The 19,242-nt window shown below is 38.0% G+C and overlaps 1 protein-coding gene across 1 annotated transcript in view; it reads right to left on the minus strand.

The window, feature by feature from the left end:
• Positions 1 to 779: 779 nt before the first annotated feature.
• WDR41 (WD repeat domain 41) overlaps positions 780 to 19,242 on the minus strand; it is a 48,207-nt gene continuing 29,744 nt past the window's right edge. Inside the window, exons 7-13 of the mRNA XM_015140313.3 lie at positions 18,973 to 19,035; positions 17,445 to 17,555; positions 8,784 to 8,968; positions 6,213 to 6,334; positions 5,301 to 5,389; positions 4,239 to 4,372; positions 780 to 1,809 (exon numbers count right to left, since the gene is read on the minus strand). Coding sequence (XP_014995799.2) covers positions 1,657 to 1,809; positions 4,239 to 4,372; positions 5,301 to 5,389; positions 6,213 to 6,334; positions 8,784 to 8,968; positions 17,445 to 17,555; positions 18,973 to 19,035 — 857 coding nt within the window. The 3' untranslated portion in view covers positions 780 to 1,656. The remainder of the gene's footprint in view (positions 1,810 to 4,238; positions 4,373 to 5,300; positions 5,390 to 6,212; positions 6,335 to 8,783; positions 8,969 to 17,444; positions 17,556 to 18,972; positions 19,036 to 19,242) is intronic.

The raw sequence follows: 19,242 nt of genomic DNA on the forward strand, positions 1-19,242 counted from the left end.
AAACTCGATGTGACTCACTCTATTTGCAATACTTGCTTTTTTGATGTGGTCTGAAATCTAACCTGTAATATCTCTGAGGTATGCCTGTATAATGACGGAAGGAATTTGCTGTGGTACTTATGGTACCATTTGCTTCCAAAATTCATGTGATTTCTACCACTCCATTTGAATAGATTACTATCACAAAACACTAGCCTAGAACAGGCTAGGAAGTAAAACAGTTAAAAATCTATGACTCCCGTGTGTCATACAACTTAAGAAAACAACTTTACAAATGTATGGGCTAATACAGATTTTCTAAAGGAAAAAGCATGTGAGTAATGGGAGAAAGTCTTTTGTAATGGAGGTAGCTTAAGTTTTAATATTTCTCCATAAAACTTTTCATGACTCAATGTTATTTGGATTTAAAGTAGTCATATAAGCCTCTCATTCAGTCTTCAATTCCTATTTTTAGAGCTGCTCAGTGATACTGGGCACTACAGAGTTAATTGCAAGGCCTTACCACATTGGGCTTCAGTTTCCTCATTTATAACATTATGCCATTGATCTACCTAGATGACCTTAACTCTTCCAGTTTTTGACAGTAGGTAGTTGTGGAAGCAACTGTCAAAGCTAAAACTAGTAAAAAGAACTCTGAAGATTCCCTTTAGGTTATTTGTATAATGAACACATAAATCTGTAGAAAGTTTTCCGTAAGAAGGGTCAGTCTGCTAACATCAGTCACATTGCCCTTTCTTAATCAGTAGTTTAAGAATTTCAATCTTTAATGTGTAGACTACTTTACTTTCTCATTTTTTTATTTTTTAGCACCAAAAGGAAAAAACATATGGTTACAAGGCTGGTTATAGTGTCTCAATGGGCACTGCAAAGAACTACATAAATGAAGTCTGTCTCAAGCAATTCGTGTTTGAGTCAGTGGTCAGATGGGGCAGTTGCGCTCAGCTGCAGTCTGACTCTGGAAACACTGTGCCTCTCAAATGATCTAGAGCTCATCCTTGGCGTACATGAGGGGCAGTTGTTGTTCTAGTACCAATTTAGCCCATGGCTGTTCAAGCCACTTTGCACTGGGAAAAATACACCCTCATAAGATTCCTATCCATTTGAGTTCATATAGGTTTTAGTAGCTAGAACTAAAAAAAATTTTTAAATTATCTAAACAAATTGATACCCCAAAAACTTGCCATACATTAGCAGTACATATGTTCATTTTTTTGGCTGAGAGATTCAAGTTTATGCTATACAGAACACTAACAGTTACTATAAGACTAGGAAAATTTGCAGGAGAAAGGCTATTTTTAAACTTCACAATAATTCTAAAGGAAGCCAAATAATAAATGCCATAACTTAACTATTACCTCTATTTGTACCTTTCACAAGGGTCTAGGTTCAAAATAAGCTCAAAACACAGCACTCACCACTTCAACAGCAGCTGAAAGTCAAATGGAAAACTTGTGGTATATTCTTTGGAGAATATACTAGGACCTGAGAAGCAACATGTTCCTGGTTGGTAGGTCCACAAAAACTTTAAATATGTAGAATTTTATGGACTGACAAAAAAAATTACCAATTTAAGTGATCAATATATTAATAGTTTTCAAAGTAGTACCCGATATTTGATGTTCAAGGTTCATGCATGTGTATTTTTAATTCCTTAAACTAGACAGCAAGGTATAAGTCACCATTCTCCTCTAATTTTTGAAATAATCTTAAACTGCGCAATCCAGATTCTCGCTCTCCATTTTTCCACAAAATAATGAGATGATCAGCAGAGCATGTCACTAGTCCGTGATCTTCAAAGTATAGAAACATCTGTAAAGAAAATTAAAACTGATTATAGTGACCCTGAAAAGCAGAGAAGTGGCTAATACCACATTAACATATGTGCGTGTGAGATACATGCCTTAAGACTCCTTTGGATCTGCGTGTAGAACTTCATTTTTCAGTATTGGTAACAGTCACATACAAATAATATCTAATATTTTAATCAGAATTTTGTTAATACTGTTCAACTACAGAATAGCTATTTTTGTAAAGTACATGAATTCCCATAGTTCTTCCAGATGTTTTCATAATCTGATTTTTCAAGTATTGGTTTTACTTAACCATTACTTATGTATAATGGCTATGGATAAAATGCCTGAATTCTAAATTTCCCAAGATAATCACTGGCTTCAGCTCTCTCTATAAAAGTAGATATACTCAATCCATAGGTATTGAATGTCAGAACTAGGTTTATGGTTCCTCCCTCAAGAAGATTCTGAAAAGCAAATCATAATTGAAACAATAAAGGTACCAATGAAAGATTATGTAATCAGGCACTAAATAATGCAGTACAGACTCTGACATGCCACAGAAATTCAGAAAAAGCTTCAAAGTGAGAAAATGCCCCAAGTAAGGGGAAGGGGCTTGTCCAGTGAAGGAATAGGCTGGAAGCTAAGAATAGGAAAACAGTGTTGACAAAAGGCAACACGAATACTATGGGGTGAAGAGTTGTATCAGAGAGAAGTGAACCAATGAAAAGGATGAGGTACACGAAGGAAAGGGTGAAATAAAAGAGAAACAGGGCTGGGTGTGGTGGCTTACGCCTGTAATCTCAGCACTTCGGGAGGCCAAGGTGGGTGGACTGCCTAGGTCAGGAGTTCACGAGACCAGCCTGGCCAAACATGGTGAAACCCTGTCTATACTAAAAATTAGCTGGCCATCTGTAATCTCAGCTACTCGGGAGGCCAAGGAAGGAGAATCGCTTGAACCCAGGAGGCGAAGGTTGCAGTGAGCGGAGATCACGCCATTGCACTCCAGCCTGGGCAACAAGAGCAAAACTCCCTCTCGGAAAAAAGAGAACAAGAGTTTTCTCTAAAATGACTTATACATTTCTGAAGACCACAGGAGAAGACTCAGCTGAGGATACAGGAGTGAAGGGAGGAAATATGGGAGCAGAATTCCTTGGGAAACTGGAAAACACAAAATTCAATATACAGGTGGAGGGGTTGAGCCAGTAGAGCAAGGATGAAAATATAAAAGAAATGAGGACCAGCCCGGCCAACATGGCGACACCCCATCTCTACTAAAAATACAAAAATTAGCTGGGTGTGGTGGCGGGCACCTGTAATCCCAGCTACTCGGGAGCCTGAGGCAGGAGAATCGCTTAAACCTGGAAGGTGGCGGGTGCAGTGAGCCAAGATCGTGCCACTGCACTCCAGCCTGGGCAAGAGAGAGAGATACTGTCTCAAAAAAAGAAATGAGGAAATTCAGGTGACACTGCAGAGATAGCCTAGGTTTTATCAGCAAAGCCAGAGATGCTTTTTAAAAATGTTCAGGTCTCAACACTTTCACTCAGGAAAATTCCTAAGAAGCTGACACTTACATAATGAGAAATGTGCCACATTCAAACACATTTGAATGTGTTTTACATGGGGTTTTCTCCACCATCTAAAAACCTTTTTTATGAGTTCCTACTATTTAAAAATATAAAGTCCAAACTCCTCAGCCTCAATGACATTCATAATCTGACCCCAAACCACATCCCCAGGCATAAGCTTTATCTCCTACTAGTGTCTGTTCACAGGAACTCAGCACTCCAGCCTAGCCAAGGTGCTCTTTGCCACCACATATATGCTATCTATGCCCTTCTGTCTACCACAGTCCACGCTTGCCACCCAACCAGAAACAAAGTTAAAAACTGAGCTACTTGTTAGAGGAAAGGAAAGATAACTATGACACTGTACCCAACATCAAGGAGCTTATGGTGACAAGGCTATATACTCATCCTACTAAACTTAAAGTATCAAGTCCCATATCCTCTAACCATTTACAAGATTCAGCAAGAAATGTTTCTTCCTTCAAAGGCAGGTGAAAACAGGACTCTGTTCATAAATTTGATAAAGGCCCCTGGAATTTGATTCTGTTAAGGCTTTACCTGTATACACATAACCACAACCCTTCATGCATTCTCTGTTGACTGTTGTGTTATAGTCAGCATTATTCACACTGCCCTTATGGTCAGCTATCTCCAGCTCATAAATAATGGTGATTAAGCCCATTCTTAAAAGCAATGCATTCCTTGTTTCCTCAAATCATATCTCCGAAAGGGAAATCCTAACTGCACATACTATAGCCTATCCCATTCTATATTCAGATCTACGAAAAAGTATATGCCTTTATGAGACCGACTGAATGAAAAGAGCAATGAAAAGGAAAAGCAGGAGTTGCCTGGACATTCTATGCCTGAAAAGCAATACCTCCACAGATGACGAGTGTCCAATCAAATCTCCAATAAGCTCCAGTGAACATGAAGTAGCGTTTTCTTGCTGCTTTTTAACAGGCTGGCTGGCTTGTTTGTTGACTCTTCCAAATCCCCACATGTTAAAAAAACCTAGAAAAAGAATCATTTCCAAAATGACTGTGCTCTATAAGTACAATAATAACATGAGATCAGAAAAACAGAAAATTTAAATGTGAAGAGGTTCCAGACTTATTTTAGTCAAGGGCTAAGTGGACAGTACTGAGTTTTTGGAATATGTTATCTCATCTTTCTTAGCTAACCAGGTCTGTTCTTCATCTCTTTTTATTGCCCCTAGTCACCCACTGGTGAAGGTATATTAACAAAAAGACACTTGGAATAAAACAGGGCAGAAACAAAGCTTGAATGGCAGTGTCTAACTGTCAAGGGAAAAAAAGGGCAAAACTCAGATCAACAAACAAGGCACGGGGGAAAATCTGTATGTGTATGTGCAAAAGCAACACCCCAGGACTTCAGGAACTCAAAAGAACCAGAAGCAACTAGGTACCAGCATCTGATTTCTTGTGCAAAGGTTGGTAACTAATTTATTCAACCCTTCAGAGTTTTGTTTTTCAAATTAAACACCTGGAAGTCAAGAGCTCATGCAATTATGATGTAAGCACACAAGGAAAAATGTATTTTTCCATAAATTGAGTTCAACATCAACGGTAAAGAACACTTTAGTTTGACATCTGACAGTACAAATTTTGTGTATCAGTCAGAATTGAAGACAATATAAATGAATACTTCATTAGGCCATTTGGTCATTCAGATGACCAGAAAGTAAATTTTCCCTCAATAAAGTCTCTATCTTACTTGAAATGAAGTGACAGTTCTACATTAGGGCAGCATTAAGCTGTAAATCCTAGATCTCAATTACCATATGCTTTCTACAAACACCTGATGCCTATTTGGAGCATTTCTATACTATTTTAGTGGTTTCACATAATCGCCCTTCTCCTGCCTTTCACGTGAGAAGAAAGGACAGAGAAAAAGACTACCTTTCTGAGAGAAGACACACCTGTTGGGACAGGCTCAGCTGCAAGCTGCTGTTTTTCTCTTAACTCCCAAATGCGTACACTGCCATCTTCTGAGCATGAGATTAACTGCCTGTCAGAACAGAAAATCAGTAACACAAAGAGAGCGCACCACTGAGGACCAATGCTAAATTTGCAGTGAAAGAAATCTGTGGAGCCCTCAACTGCTTTTATTCAGCTCTTAGCAGGAACTGACAAAAATCACAATTTAACATGACGTTACAACACAAACTAAAAGCACCTTTTAGGAAAGCCACATGTTATACATTACATTAGCTCAAATGCTATAAATTTATTCTCTTCATTTAAAAAAATGCACTTGGGAAAACTGTGAATTGTACTTCACAATGTCCTAAGCAGCCCCCTCCCCTCCTCTTGCTACTCTCTTCTCTGGGTGCCTCTCACTCCAAAAATATCCTGCATAGAAGATAACGACATTCCCTGTCCATATGTTCGTCCCTAGAAGCTCAGCAGCAAATCTACCCTGAGAGGAAACCACTCTCTTAGTAGCCTCATATAACAAGGAGACTAGCAGCCATTTGATTCTGGACATAAACAAACAAAAAGAAGGTAGGTTTATGAGAAACATAAAAATTGGTACACTGTAAGTGGCCCCAAAGTCATTTTCATTGTGAAATACCAAATTTTAAATCATCTCTTCTTACAATGAAATTCGACGTAATTCATTTGAACCTTTCTTCTTGTAAATTCTGTAATTTACAGAATTTAAATTTAATTTAAATGCCTGAGACAGCCCTCAGGCATTCTCCATTTCCAAAAGAACACAGCAGGTCAAGCCATGAAGCCAGGTAACTTGGCCACTTGAGAAATTACAATGGAAGCCCTGGGAACCATGACTTGCTTTCATCTGCTGCAGAACAGATGGGAACTTGTACCTGTTCGGAAGTTTGGCGATGTGCAGGACGCTGGAGTCATGTGCAGTTTTCTGGCAGGCAATCACACGCTTCATGTGAAGGTTATACACGTATAAACCCCTTCCAACTGCAGCAAATACATTCTAGGGGAGAAGTTCAGAAATGGGCGTAAAACTAGCACTCACCCTTCCTACTGTAATGGATTTCCAGCCCTCGTGTGACATCAGAAAGCCACTGTTACCTTCCCCATTCCTAGCCTTTAGCCCAAATTACAGTACTAATCTCTGAAACCCCAAAATGTCAAAGCACTAAGGAAAGCTCCAAGCATTTAGAAGGTAGGACACAACCACTAATGGAGAGAAAGGTCTGCATAGTATATCCCTTTGCGCCACTTTCTTCCTCACTGAAATAGATCTAAAGAAAAGCTATAGCTGGCAGCCTGGCTCTGCAGTGGAAGCTGTTGAGGGATAATCTGAGTTTTCATTTAAATAACACTATATCCTTGGGAAAATTACCTAGCTTCTTCTGCCTGAAAAATGCAAGCAAAATTACTTGCATTCCACATCTTCAGCAATCAGGAGACCTACGAGTGATATGAAAAAGCATGGCTACAGTGGCATTATCATCATGCAATCCTCTGAAGGTTTCACAAAAACATTTTTCCAAATGTACTATTAGAAGAAAATACCTTTTTACTAAAACAACTTTAATCTTTTGAAAGCATTTCCACCAATACTTATCTCACTTCAGCCTCACATCTTGTTAAGAAAGGCAAGCATCATTGCCATTTGCCAGATAAGGAAGTTAAAATTAAAGAGATTAAAGTCACACAAGAAATGAGACATGGAGTCAATATTAGAATCAAGGTCGTGTTACTCCAGTCCCTCAGTGCCTTGCTCGTTCCTCACATGACAGACTCACATGCAGTAGTAGCCTTTGAAATTTTTGCAAGCACTTGTCCTACAATCATTCATTCTTAAGCCATAGATATCCCCATGAGGTAGACCTTTCAAATATCCCTACATATTGCCTGCTTGTTTTGACCAGAGATTCTGGGCCCTCCATCCTTTCTCACACAGCCTCCAAGACTACAAACTCAACTCAGACCTATAGTGACTGAACCAAAGCTTGCTGGAATCTTAAATCTGGAATGATCCCCTTGACTCTCAGGATTAGTACTCCACAATCAGCAATGCAGCTGATGCCCAATGCAGGTGCATTAATGAACAGTGCTAGCCAATGTGCTAAAATGGAAAGCCCTATGGATTGTATTCAATGCCAACATCCCCCGAAACTTATTCTACAGACCAGGAAATCTGGGCACAGTTTAAGTAATTTATCCAAGGTCAGGAAAAAAATTAAAAACACAATTAGAGAATTCATGAGCTTTGGAGGCAGCATTTACTCAATGGAGACACTATCCCTGCTATCAATAACTAATGGTCCTTTACAGAAGGAAAGAACTCACAACAAAGAAAAATTAGGGAAAACTATACAATGCTTTATCCAGCATATATAGTAGAAAATAAACATCAATCAAAAAATTTAAGATTAAAAGAAATACAAAACAAAAAACTTTTAAATATTAATTTTTACAAAAGTGAGAAAAAAACATGTAACACTTAAAATATATAATTTGTAGGGCTACAACTCTAAGTGATCTAGTCTCCATCTTTTCTGAGACCATACTGTTTTTACCATGTATATTTAACTTTTTTCAAAATAAAGTTGGGATACAAAGAAACAATCTTTGAATATATTAGTATTTTTAAGTCCTGTTCCTATCCTAATCTCTCGTTTTGTTTTTAAAGAGTGGTGCAAAGAAAAATGGATCATATTCTCCCCCTGCCACAGAACATACTACTGAAATTTTTAATAAAAATAACAGGCATGCTGTTAGAAAATCTAAACAGTATAGAAAGTCACAAAACAGAGAAAAGCCTCCCCAACTCCTCCTCCTCGAAGGGTACAACTCATAAACATTTCTTGTAATTACATTTAGAAAAGTTAATTGCCCTTTAAACACATTTTCTGAGCCCCTGATGCTAAGAGATTTGTTTTTTAGATCAGAGATAAGATTCAGTAGTCCACGGGTACTAATCTGTTACAGCAAAACAGATCTCAAGTGCTTCAAGGGCATCACTCCCAAGCCCTATGGGATGGAAATCAACAATTCTCACTCAATTTATCTTGCCCCAAGATGCCAGCAGACTGAGAGAAACATTCCTAAAATTTTAAATTTCCTTTGCCTCACTAAATGCACCAGATCTTCAAAATAATTCTTTTTCACTGTTTCTTAAAACAATTTTAAGCGTTAACCTCAAATCCAATGGGATTATTTAATCCAACCCAAAATTTCAATAGAGTTTTAAAATCTGTGCCCATTTAATCATTTACTTGCCTCGAGATTAGAAGCAAAGATTAAAATGCTTTTTTAACACAAATCATACAATTTTAGAAAAAAAATCAGACCATTTTAAAGCACAACCTGAAACCATGATGATACCCTTTTATGTCCAACATGGGATTATATTTTTAAAATCAGGATTGGGTTTATGTAAAAGGCAAGTTTATAGTGTATAGATTTTTTACCTCTTCATCACACGTGAAATGATGAATAGAAATGTCATTTGATTTTTGACAGAGTTTTATTTCTTGTTGGGTGTCCAGTTGTGGAGATGGGTCCCAGAAGTTGCGTTCATAGGCCTGCATGGTCCAGTCCAGCGCATCCCAGATGATCAGCTCTCCGATGTGGGAGCCGGTGACAAAACTCAAATCTAGGCAAAGTTCACATAGGCCTCATTATTGATCATTTTATCTAGGTAAAGGTAAAACTGAATGGAATGTCTAGTAGTAATGCTCTATAAAACCACAGTAATTAGAACAGTTGAGGTACCTAGGCAAGCCAACAGAAAGATTAATATAAGAATAAGAAGGCCAGAAATAGACTCAAATTATCTTAGTAATTTAGTATGTAACAATGATTGCATTTCATTTCAGTAAAGAAATACCTCATGCTGGAATATCTGGTTACATTTAAGGGGAATAAAAGTAAAAGAACATCATCTTGGATCATCCACCAAAATAAGTTTCAAATAGATTAAAACATGAAAGTTACTTAAAGGATGGAAGAAAATAAAAGTGAATACTTTTATGAGTGTGGAGTGGTAAAGGGCTCTCATGGAAGCAGAGTGGGGTGCCAGGGGAAGAGATCCTAGTAAATAGCTGCTTGGCAAAACAAAAACAAAGACCAGGCACAGTGGCTCACGCCTGTAATCCCAGCACTCTGGGAGGACGAGGCAGGTGGATCACCTGAGGTCAGGAGTTCGAGACCAGCCTGGCCAATATGGTGAAACGCCATTTCTACTAAAAATACAAAAATCAGCTGGGCATGGTGGTGTGTGCCTTAGTCCCAGCTACTCGGGAGGCTGAGACTGGAGAACTGCTTAAACCTGGGAGGCGGAGGTTGCAGTGAACTGAGATCGCACCATTGCACTCCAGCCTGGGCAATAGAGCGAGACTCAGTCTAAAAAAAAAAAAAAAACCACACACACACACACAAATACACTTAAATGACGAAAAGCTGGGAAAAAATTGCAACTTGGATGACAAAACAGGTTTATTATACTTGATACATAAGCAGTTCTTGGAAATTAAGAACAAGATAAATACAGCAGAAAAAAAAATGGGAAAAGGACCTGAAAAGGCAAAACAAATACAAATGGTCATTAAACATGTGAAAAGATGTTCAATTCCTTTAATAATCAAAGAAATAAAAAAAAGAGAGATATCATTTATTTACTTATGAATCAGGAAATATTATAAAACAGGAAAATACCCAATACAGTACTGGCAAAAGCATAAGAAATCAGCACATTCATGTACTGCCTAATACATTGGCTTTTTTTTTCAAAGATTAATTTGCTAATATGTATCAAAACCTAAAAAATTTAAATCTCTTGATCCAACAATTCCACTTCTAGGAATTTATCCTGAAGGAAATACATAAATGTACAAGGTTGTTACATACATATATGTACAAATACACACTCTTAAAAATCTGAAGATAACTACACATCGAATTGAGAATTGAATAAATAAGACATCAACAAAATGAAATAGCAATGCTGTTATTAAAAATTAAGTTACAAAAGTATGCTTATCAATATAAGCTTAGATATGGAAATATACTTATGACATATTGTTACAAAACAGTAAACCATATGAACACACATGTACACACATACATATGCCCAGAAAATCACCTAGAAAGATGTGGACTGGTGTTTAATACTGGATAGTGGAAAGATTTTAACTTATATGTTTAATATTTTTCACTATTTTCATATTTTTCTACTATGATTACGTATAAGTTGTACCAGTTTTTAAAACCTTTAAAAGTGGATTTTTTCCATTTTACATATTATATACTTTACACACAACATATTTAATAGAACATGTACAACTGCTAGACTTATTTCAAATAAATGTAATTTATTTAAATTATTACATATTTAGGGTAAGACAGAAGAGTATAATGCACTTAGTCTAGAAATCCATGTTCTGATTTTGGCTCTGCCTGTTGCTAGCCAGGTGGTCTTTAGGAAGAAGTTTAACCTTTATCTTGGATTCCTCATGCATTAAATGAGATGACTGTAAAAATTAAATTGAATAATAAACAGGTAGCCATTTAAAAAAGACATCAAATGCTATCTTTGCGCCCCTGGTAGTATTTTGAGCCCCTGGTATTATTCCACATTAACTGTATTAAAACATCCTATTACTTGTTAATTTAGGAATACATAGATGAGTAATTATGATTTAATTATTTCATTTATCAAATAAACCAGCAAGACAGAAATCTCTAATGACCACACGAACAATCTCTTAAGAGATACAGAATTACCAGCAAACCTACATGTAAACATTATTTGTCTTGGCTCCAAGGCTATAATAGGTAGATTATTAATATCTAATTTCTATAGTTTATTAACAGACTCTATAGAACTTACTCTGTGGAGAAATCACTTCTCATCTGTGGAGCAAAATGGGCTTCTAGTTTTAGTAGTGGGAAAGTTAAGGCAGTCCTAATCTTCCCAGGACCTTCTTTCCCACTCCTTTCCCTCCTTTTTCCAATTTCATTCAAACTACAGAAGAACCAGAGATGCTAAGGAGGGAAGATTCCCCTTGACTCTCACTCTGCATCTGTACTCATAACACAGAATTAACCTACTGAGACCATGCAGCTGCCTGCTCTGACTTAATCCTCCAAGTGTCTGTGATTCCTCCATGCAGTAGAAACAAAATATTAACGACCAGATGGAATTTTCCCTAAAAATAAAATACTGGCATTCAGCTGAGTCAGCATTCCCCCCCCCCCCGCCCCCCTTGAGATGGAGTCTCACTCTGTCGCCCAGGCTGGAGTGCAGTAACACAATTTTGGCTCCCTGTAACCTCCACCTCCCAAGTTCAAGCGATTCCTGTCTCAGCCTCCTATGTGGCATGTGACACCAAACCTGGCTAATTGTATTCTTAGTAGAGACAGGTTTCGCCATGTTGGCCAGGCTGATCTCGAACTTCTGACCTCAAGTGATCCAACCCCCTCAGGCTCCCAAAGTGCTGGGATTACAGGCGTGAGTCACCGTGCCTGGCCAATCGGCACATATTTTTAAGCAGTTTACACATGGTAAACTAATTCCCAAATAGGTCATTCAAAATGTTTCATGACAAACAACCTCAATGATATATTATTAGTAGATGGATTTTCATCCTGTATCAAAAGCCACTTAGTATGAAAATCTCACCTGTTATCTGTCTATCCATCCCTCACAAGTACTAACACCTCATGATTACCAAAGCATGCTGGCAACATGATACAAGACAAGGAATAAAATAAAGGAGCACCCAGAGCCTTCTGCCTAGAGAGATTAGCAGTTATTTTTGGTCTGTCTTAGAAAACCTTCTGCCTGGGGCATTCCAATCTTTTTAGCAAATCTGGTACTCATTATCCACACTTGTTGGTGTTCTGTCATACAAGTTTAAGGTTGCCCTGGGGCCACCCCTCTGAAAATAAGACTTGCCCTGTGATGTACAATCCCAAGCAACTGGCCATATCTTTCATTGGTAGTGGGTGAGGAGAAAGGAGCAGAGCTGCAAGTGAAGCAGGGTATCGTACAACATAAACATTTCAGGATCACTGACATCCACATCACAGCTAACATGCCTATGTACTGAAAGATGAGATTGTCAGCAAATCATTTTCAAATTTTAACAGACTACTTGGTCATGTTTGATTCCTAAATATACTTTTGGCTTATTTATTATCTGTAGTATAATTTTATAGTCATAGAGTTTATAAAGTAAAAAGTACTTTAAAAGTAAAAAATCCAAAAGCTAGAAGAAGACAAGAAATAACTAAGATCAGAGAAGAATTGAAGGAGATAGAGACATGAAAAACTCTCCAAAAAAAAATCAATGAATCCAGGAGCTATTTTTTTTTTCTGAAAAAATTAACAAAATTGACCACTAGCTAGACTTATAAAGATGAAAAGAGAGAAGAATCAAATAGACACAATAAAAAATGATAAAGGGGATATCACCACTGACCCCACAGAAATACAAACTACCGTCAGTTAATACTATAAACACCTCTATACAAATAAACTAGAAAATCTAGAAGAAATGAATAAATTCCTGGACACATACACCCTCCCAAGACTAAACCAGAAGAAGTCAAATCCCTGAATAGACCAATAACAAGTTCTGAAATTGAGGCAGAAATTAATAGTCTACCAACCAAAAAAAGTCCAGGACCAGACGGATTCACAGCTGAATTCTACCAGAGGTACAAAGAGGAGCTGGTACCATTCCTTGCGAAACTATTCCAAACAACTGAAAAGGAGGGACTTCCTAATTCATTTTATGAGGCCAGCATCATCCTGATACCAAAATCGGGAAGAGACACAACAAAAAAAGAAAACTTCAGGCCAATATCGCTGATGAACATCGATGCAAAAATTCTCAATAAAATACTGGCAAACACAATCCAGCAGCACATCAAAAAACTTACCCACCACAATCAAGTAGGCTTCATCCCTGGGTTGCAAGGATGGTTCAACATATGCAAATCAATAAACATAATCCATCACATAAACAGAACCAATGACAAAAACCACATGATTATCTCAATAGATGCAGAAAAGGCCTTTGATAACATTTAACATCCCTTCATATTAAAAATTCTCAATAAACTAGGTATTGATGGAAGGTATCTCAAAATAATAAGAGCTATTTATAAGAAACCCACAGCCAATATCGTATGAATGGGCAAAAGCTGGAAGCATTCCCTTTAAAACCTGGTACAGGACAAGGATGCCCTCTCTCACCACTCCTATTCAACATAGTATTGGAAGTTCTGGCCAGGGCAATCAGGAAGGAGAAAGAAATAAAGGGTATTCAAATAGGAAGAGAGGAAGTCAAATTGTCTCTGTTTGCAGATGACATGATTGTATATTTAGAAAACCCCATTATCTCAGCCCAAAAACTCCTTAAACTGATAACCAACTTCAACAAAGTCTCAGGATACAAAATCCATGTGCAAAAACCACAAGAATTCCTTTATACCAACAATAGACAAGCAGAGAGCCAAATCATGAATGAACTCCCATTCACAATCACTACAAAGAGAGTAAAGTACCTAGGAATACAGCTAACAAGGGATGTGAAAGAGAACTATAAACCACTGGTCAAGAAAATAAGAGAGGACACAAATAAATGGAAAAACATTCCATCCTCATAGATAGGAAGAATCAATATCGTGAAAATGGCCAGACTGCCTAAAGTAATTTATAGATTCAATGCTATTCCCATCAAACTACCACTGACATTAAATTAGAAAAAACTATTTTAAATTTCATATAGAATCAAAGAAGACCCCGTATAGCCAAGACAATCCTAAGCAAAAAGAACAAAGCTGGAGACATCACGTTACCTGACTTCAAACTATACTACAAGGCTACAGTAACCAAAACAGCATGGAACTGGTACCAAAACAGACATATAAACCAATGGAGCAGAACAGAGACCTCAGAAATAACACCACACATCTACAGCCATCTGATCTTCAATAAACCTGACAAAAACAAGCAATGGGGAAAGGATCTCCTATTCAGTAAATAGTGCTAAGAAAACTGGCTAGCCATATGCAGAAAACAGACACTGGACCCCTTCCTTACACTTTATACAAAAATTAACTCAAGATGAATTAAAGACTTAAACATAAGAAAGACCTAAAACCATAAAAACCCTATAAGAAAACCTAGGCAATACCATTCAGGACATAGGCATGGGCAAAGACTTCATGACAAAGATGCCAAAAGCAACTGCAACAAAAGCCAAAGCAGACAAATGGGATCTAACTAAAAAGAGCTTCTGCATAGCAAAAGAAACTACCATCAGAGTGAAAAGGCAATCTACAAAATGGGAGAAAATTTTTGCAATCTACCCAACAAAGGGCTAATATCCAGAATTCATAAGGAACTTTAATTTACAAGAAAAAAACAACCCCATCAAAAAGTGGGCAAAGGATATGAACAGGCACTTCTGAAGACATTTATGTGGCCAACAAACATACAAAAAAAAAGCTCAACATCACTGATCATTAGAGAAATGCAAATCAAAATCACAAGATACCATCTCACACCAGTCAGAATGGCAATTAATTAATTAATTAAGGAAACCACAGATGTTGACGAGGCTGTGGAGAATAGGAAGAACACTTTTACACTGTTGGTGGGAGTGTACATTAGTTCAACCATTGTGGAAGACAGTATGGCGATTCCTCAAGGATCTAGAACCAGAAATACCACTTGACCCAGCAATCCCATTACTGGGTATATACCTAAAGGACTATAAATCATTCTACTACAAAGGCACATGCACATGTATGTTTACTGCAGCACTATTTACAACAGCAAAGATACGGAACCAACCCAAATGCCCATCAATGATAGACTAGATAAAGAAAATGTGGCACATACACACCATGGAATACTATGCAGCCATAAAAAGGAATGAGATCATGTCCTTTGCAGGCACATGGTCATGAAGCTAGAAGCCATCATCCTCAGCAAACTAACACAGGAACAGAAAATCAAATGCCGCATGTTCTCACTCTAAGTGGAAATTGAACAATGAGAACATATGGACACAGAGAGGGGAACAACACACACCAGCACCTCTTGGGGGGAAGGGGAGGAAACTGAGAGGACAGGTTGATAGGGGCAGCAAACCACCATGGCACAAGTATACCTATGTAACAAACCTGCACATTCTGCACATGTATCCCATTATTTTTAGAAGAATTTTTTTAAAAAGATCATTTAAAAGGCAGTAAAAAGTATATGATGCTTTCTGTAACTTTCATTAACAATTTTTCCTTTAGTTTTCCCTTTTTTCCCCTTACGGATTTGGCAAAGGAATACTTGAAGAAAGTTTTCAGAAACTGCTGTAAGTTCCTCTGTGTCTCACATGGTAAAAGAAGTGCCATGAGGTTCAGGCTATCTAGTACCATCCCATCGTCTTCATTTCAGTAACCATGCTGGCTCAATAGTACCAGTGCTTCGCTGCTAAAACAAAGTAACTACGCGTGACCAGTGTAATGGGCCAAATACTGCTGGGCTTTTCTCAGCAGCCCTGGGAACTTGAGACTTAAGACTCAGTGTCACCAATGAGGCTTCAGAGGGCTTCCCAAGTAAGAACTTGCCTTTTGTGCTATGTCTCCATCCACGGCTAGAGAACAAGAGCCCCCAGAGAACATTAAAGGGACACCAGCAACCACTGTTCTATCACCACAGACAATCTAGTCCTTAGAAAGACCTGCAGCTGGGTTTTACAGTAAGATGGCTATTAGGGAGGAAGATTTTGGAGCTGGGAGGGACATTCTTACTGGTATATCTGAACACATGACTGAATGGACACAAATGGAGACTAGGCTTGGTACTCTCTGTGCCCCTTGCTCCCCTTTGTCTCACGCTTACACAAAATACTGCTTAAAAACAAAGCCGGCCAGGCTCGGTGGCTCATGCTTGTAATCCCAGCACTTTGGGAGGCTGAGGCAGGCAGATCATGAGGTCAGGAGTTCGAGACCAGCCTGGCCAATATGGTGAAACCCTGTCTCCACTAAAAGTACAAAAATTAGCCAGGCGTGGTGGCATGCGCCTGTAGTCCCAGCTACTTGGGAGGCTAAGACAGAAGAATTGCTTGAACCTGGGAGGCAAAAGTTGCAGTGAGTCAAGACCGCGCCACTGAACTCCAGCCTGGGTAACACAGGGAGCCTCTGTCTCAAAAATAAAATAAAATAAAATAAAATAAAATAAAATAAAATAAAATAACAAAGCCAAGCCAGGCCTCAGGGAGATATGTTGCTGGGGTGCTGTCTAGTCCTTCCACTACATCGTATTCCCAGCATCCTTACAGGAGCATCCTGCAGGCTCCACCAGACTATCAAACTGAAGCCACCAAGAGTCCTCTCACATGACTTCATACACAGATCACCCAGCACAGTTCTGATGATATAAGCTGTCACTTATTTGCAAGTGAACTGAATGTCAAGATCAGTGGTTTGTGATCTTGCCATCTGATGTCAGATTTAGCTCACAGGAGATACTCATTAAAATCATTTAGGAAGCCAAATAGGATGTACAGCAAGTCAAAACCCCCATCATAAGGAAGGGAAGACATGACCCATTTTCTGCAGACTTTTACTTTAGTTTGGTGTTATTGTTTGAGAGTCTTCAATCAGGATTACAACTGGCTTGAATCCTGCTCATTCTAGTGTAAGTGTATATGCTGTGTGATGTTGTATGGTGTGGACGGCAAGACAAAAGGGCATATTTCCAATTTCTTTACAAAAGAGCAACTAGCCAGAACCACCTGCCAAAAATGCTGAAACAGCCTGTGACAGTCATCCCACAGCTACCAAGCAGCGCCTGAGATTATGTTCTCCTCTATTTTCTTTTCTCTGCCTTACTCTATTTTCCTTGTCCCTAAATCTCAGACCTAGCAATCTAGGGAACTTGCTCAGCTCCACTGGCTAAAACTTCAGAGTAAAAGAGAATGACAATCCCTACTAATCTAAAGCATTATTTTAATGACTTATGCTAGAATCCCAGAACAAAGCAAGGCTCATGGTTCAGAGCAGGTTGTGTTAACAGGCACAAAATTGTACACAATAAATGTACACAATGAGCTTACCATTGACATTAATCAATGAGAGAATATTATCCTGGTGATCAAGAAGGTGCTTAATTTCAAGAATATCCCATTCTAGTGATCCTTCTGTGGGTGCTACCAACCTGAAAATTACTAAATGAAAAAGACAGATAAAATTTTATTACAATGTTCAGAGGATAAAATTCCACTTCTTCTCTAAAAAAAAGCATTTCATTAAGTGAAAAATACCTACCATACTGAAAAACCCATTTCCAAAAAACAAAAAGCCATATTCACACTACTTTAAACTATTTCTTTCAAATGCTTGAGATGTTTGAGATGATCTACTAAAACCCATACTGAATGTGTCCTGAAGAACCCTCTTCCTTTACTGACTTTTCCAAACACTGAAACTCCCATTCTCTCTAGGGTTTCGATGGATGTCTGGCTATCTCAACTCACTCACTCCCTAGCCAGTGACTAGCCCACATTCCTGAATCACCTCCACCATCAGCTTTCTCTACTCATGTCCCCAGGCCAATAAGCATTACTACAGAATAAGCTGCAAATCCAAGCTTAACTTCAACTCAGTAAAGACATAAGCAGCTTCTTTTTTAAAAAGTTTTTGATTCCTAGGCATATACCATTAAATTATAAATTCTCTGAGTATGTCTTATAATGTTTATATGTCATGCAGTTCTTTTGACTATAGTAATGTTCAATGTGTTGCTTTTCTCATTATCGACTTTAACAAATACAGTTTTATTTAAACTAGTATAAATCCTAACTTTAATCAATGCACAAAACCCATAATAAAATCTACTGACGTGATTCTATCAACAGCATTTACTAAACATTTATGTTCCGGGAACTCTAGGTACCAAATGTGAATGAGGGCCAGTCACAAATGCTCAGTCCAGAGTGGGAGAGAGACTTGTTTATAAACAGGCTTACCGTCAATATACTGAGTGTTTAATACGCCACTGGACCAAGTGCTGTGGAAGCTCAAAGACTAGGATGACTACCACCTGAGAAGTGACAAATCTCAGAGATCATGTCCTTTTCAAATTACGAAAAGTATCTTTTCTTTCTCACATTTCTCTCTGGAAGACAGGTCATGCCATGCTTCTTTCTGTGTCTCCGACAGTATTTTACCAAACTACAAATCTCTAGCAAGGTTATTTAATCCTGACAGCCACTGTGGTTGTCCAAAGAAGATTTCAGTCAACAGAAAAGACAACTCTTTCTGATACACATCGAACTTATGGGAAATTCTACTTTAGTTGGAATATTATGAAGTCATCTTGAGACTGGAGTTTTGGAATAAGAAGCAATATACTGTTTAACCAAGCTAACATACTGATTAAAAGACTGATAAGAAAAAGAAACCTGGCCTAACATCCTGAAAATGTCTCAGTCTCTGTATCACTTCAACGATCCCAAGAAGCCAAGACTGGGGCACAGGGAGATGTCCCTTAAATAAAAAACAAATTAGTCTTTCAGCATGTGTATACAATTCTCATTGAAAATATACAAGAAGAAAAAGAGAAAGAAAAAAATTCATACTCACTCAGTTCTTTGCCAACTGCTGCCACAACACAGTTCTTAGGTATTTCAACCAAAGCACTAATACCTCCAAAAACATATAAAACAAAGGTCAAATTATTTTTCTCACAGATTAGATCAAAAACAAAAACATTCTCAGTTTTATGTCAGTCGTTTTCCATAAAGAAGATAAAGCACACAGAACTAGCTCCACACACACTTCCTCGCTTGCTTACTCATGGAAAATGATTTTGTTAAATGTAGGTTTCTGAGACTTTTGGAAGACATTATTGAT

The sequence above is a fragment of the Macaca mulatta genome, chromosome 6, assembly GCF_049350105.2.
Source record: "Macaca mulatta isolate MMU2019108-1 chromosome 6, T2T-MMU8v2.0, whole genome shotgun sequence".
NCBI classification, from domain to species: domain Eukaryota; kingdom Metazoa; phylum Chordata; class Mammalia; order Primates; family Cercopithecidae; genus Macaca; species Macaca mulatta.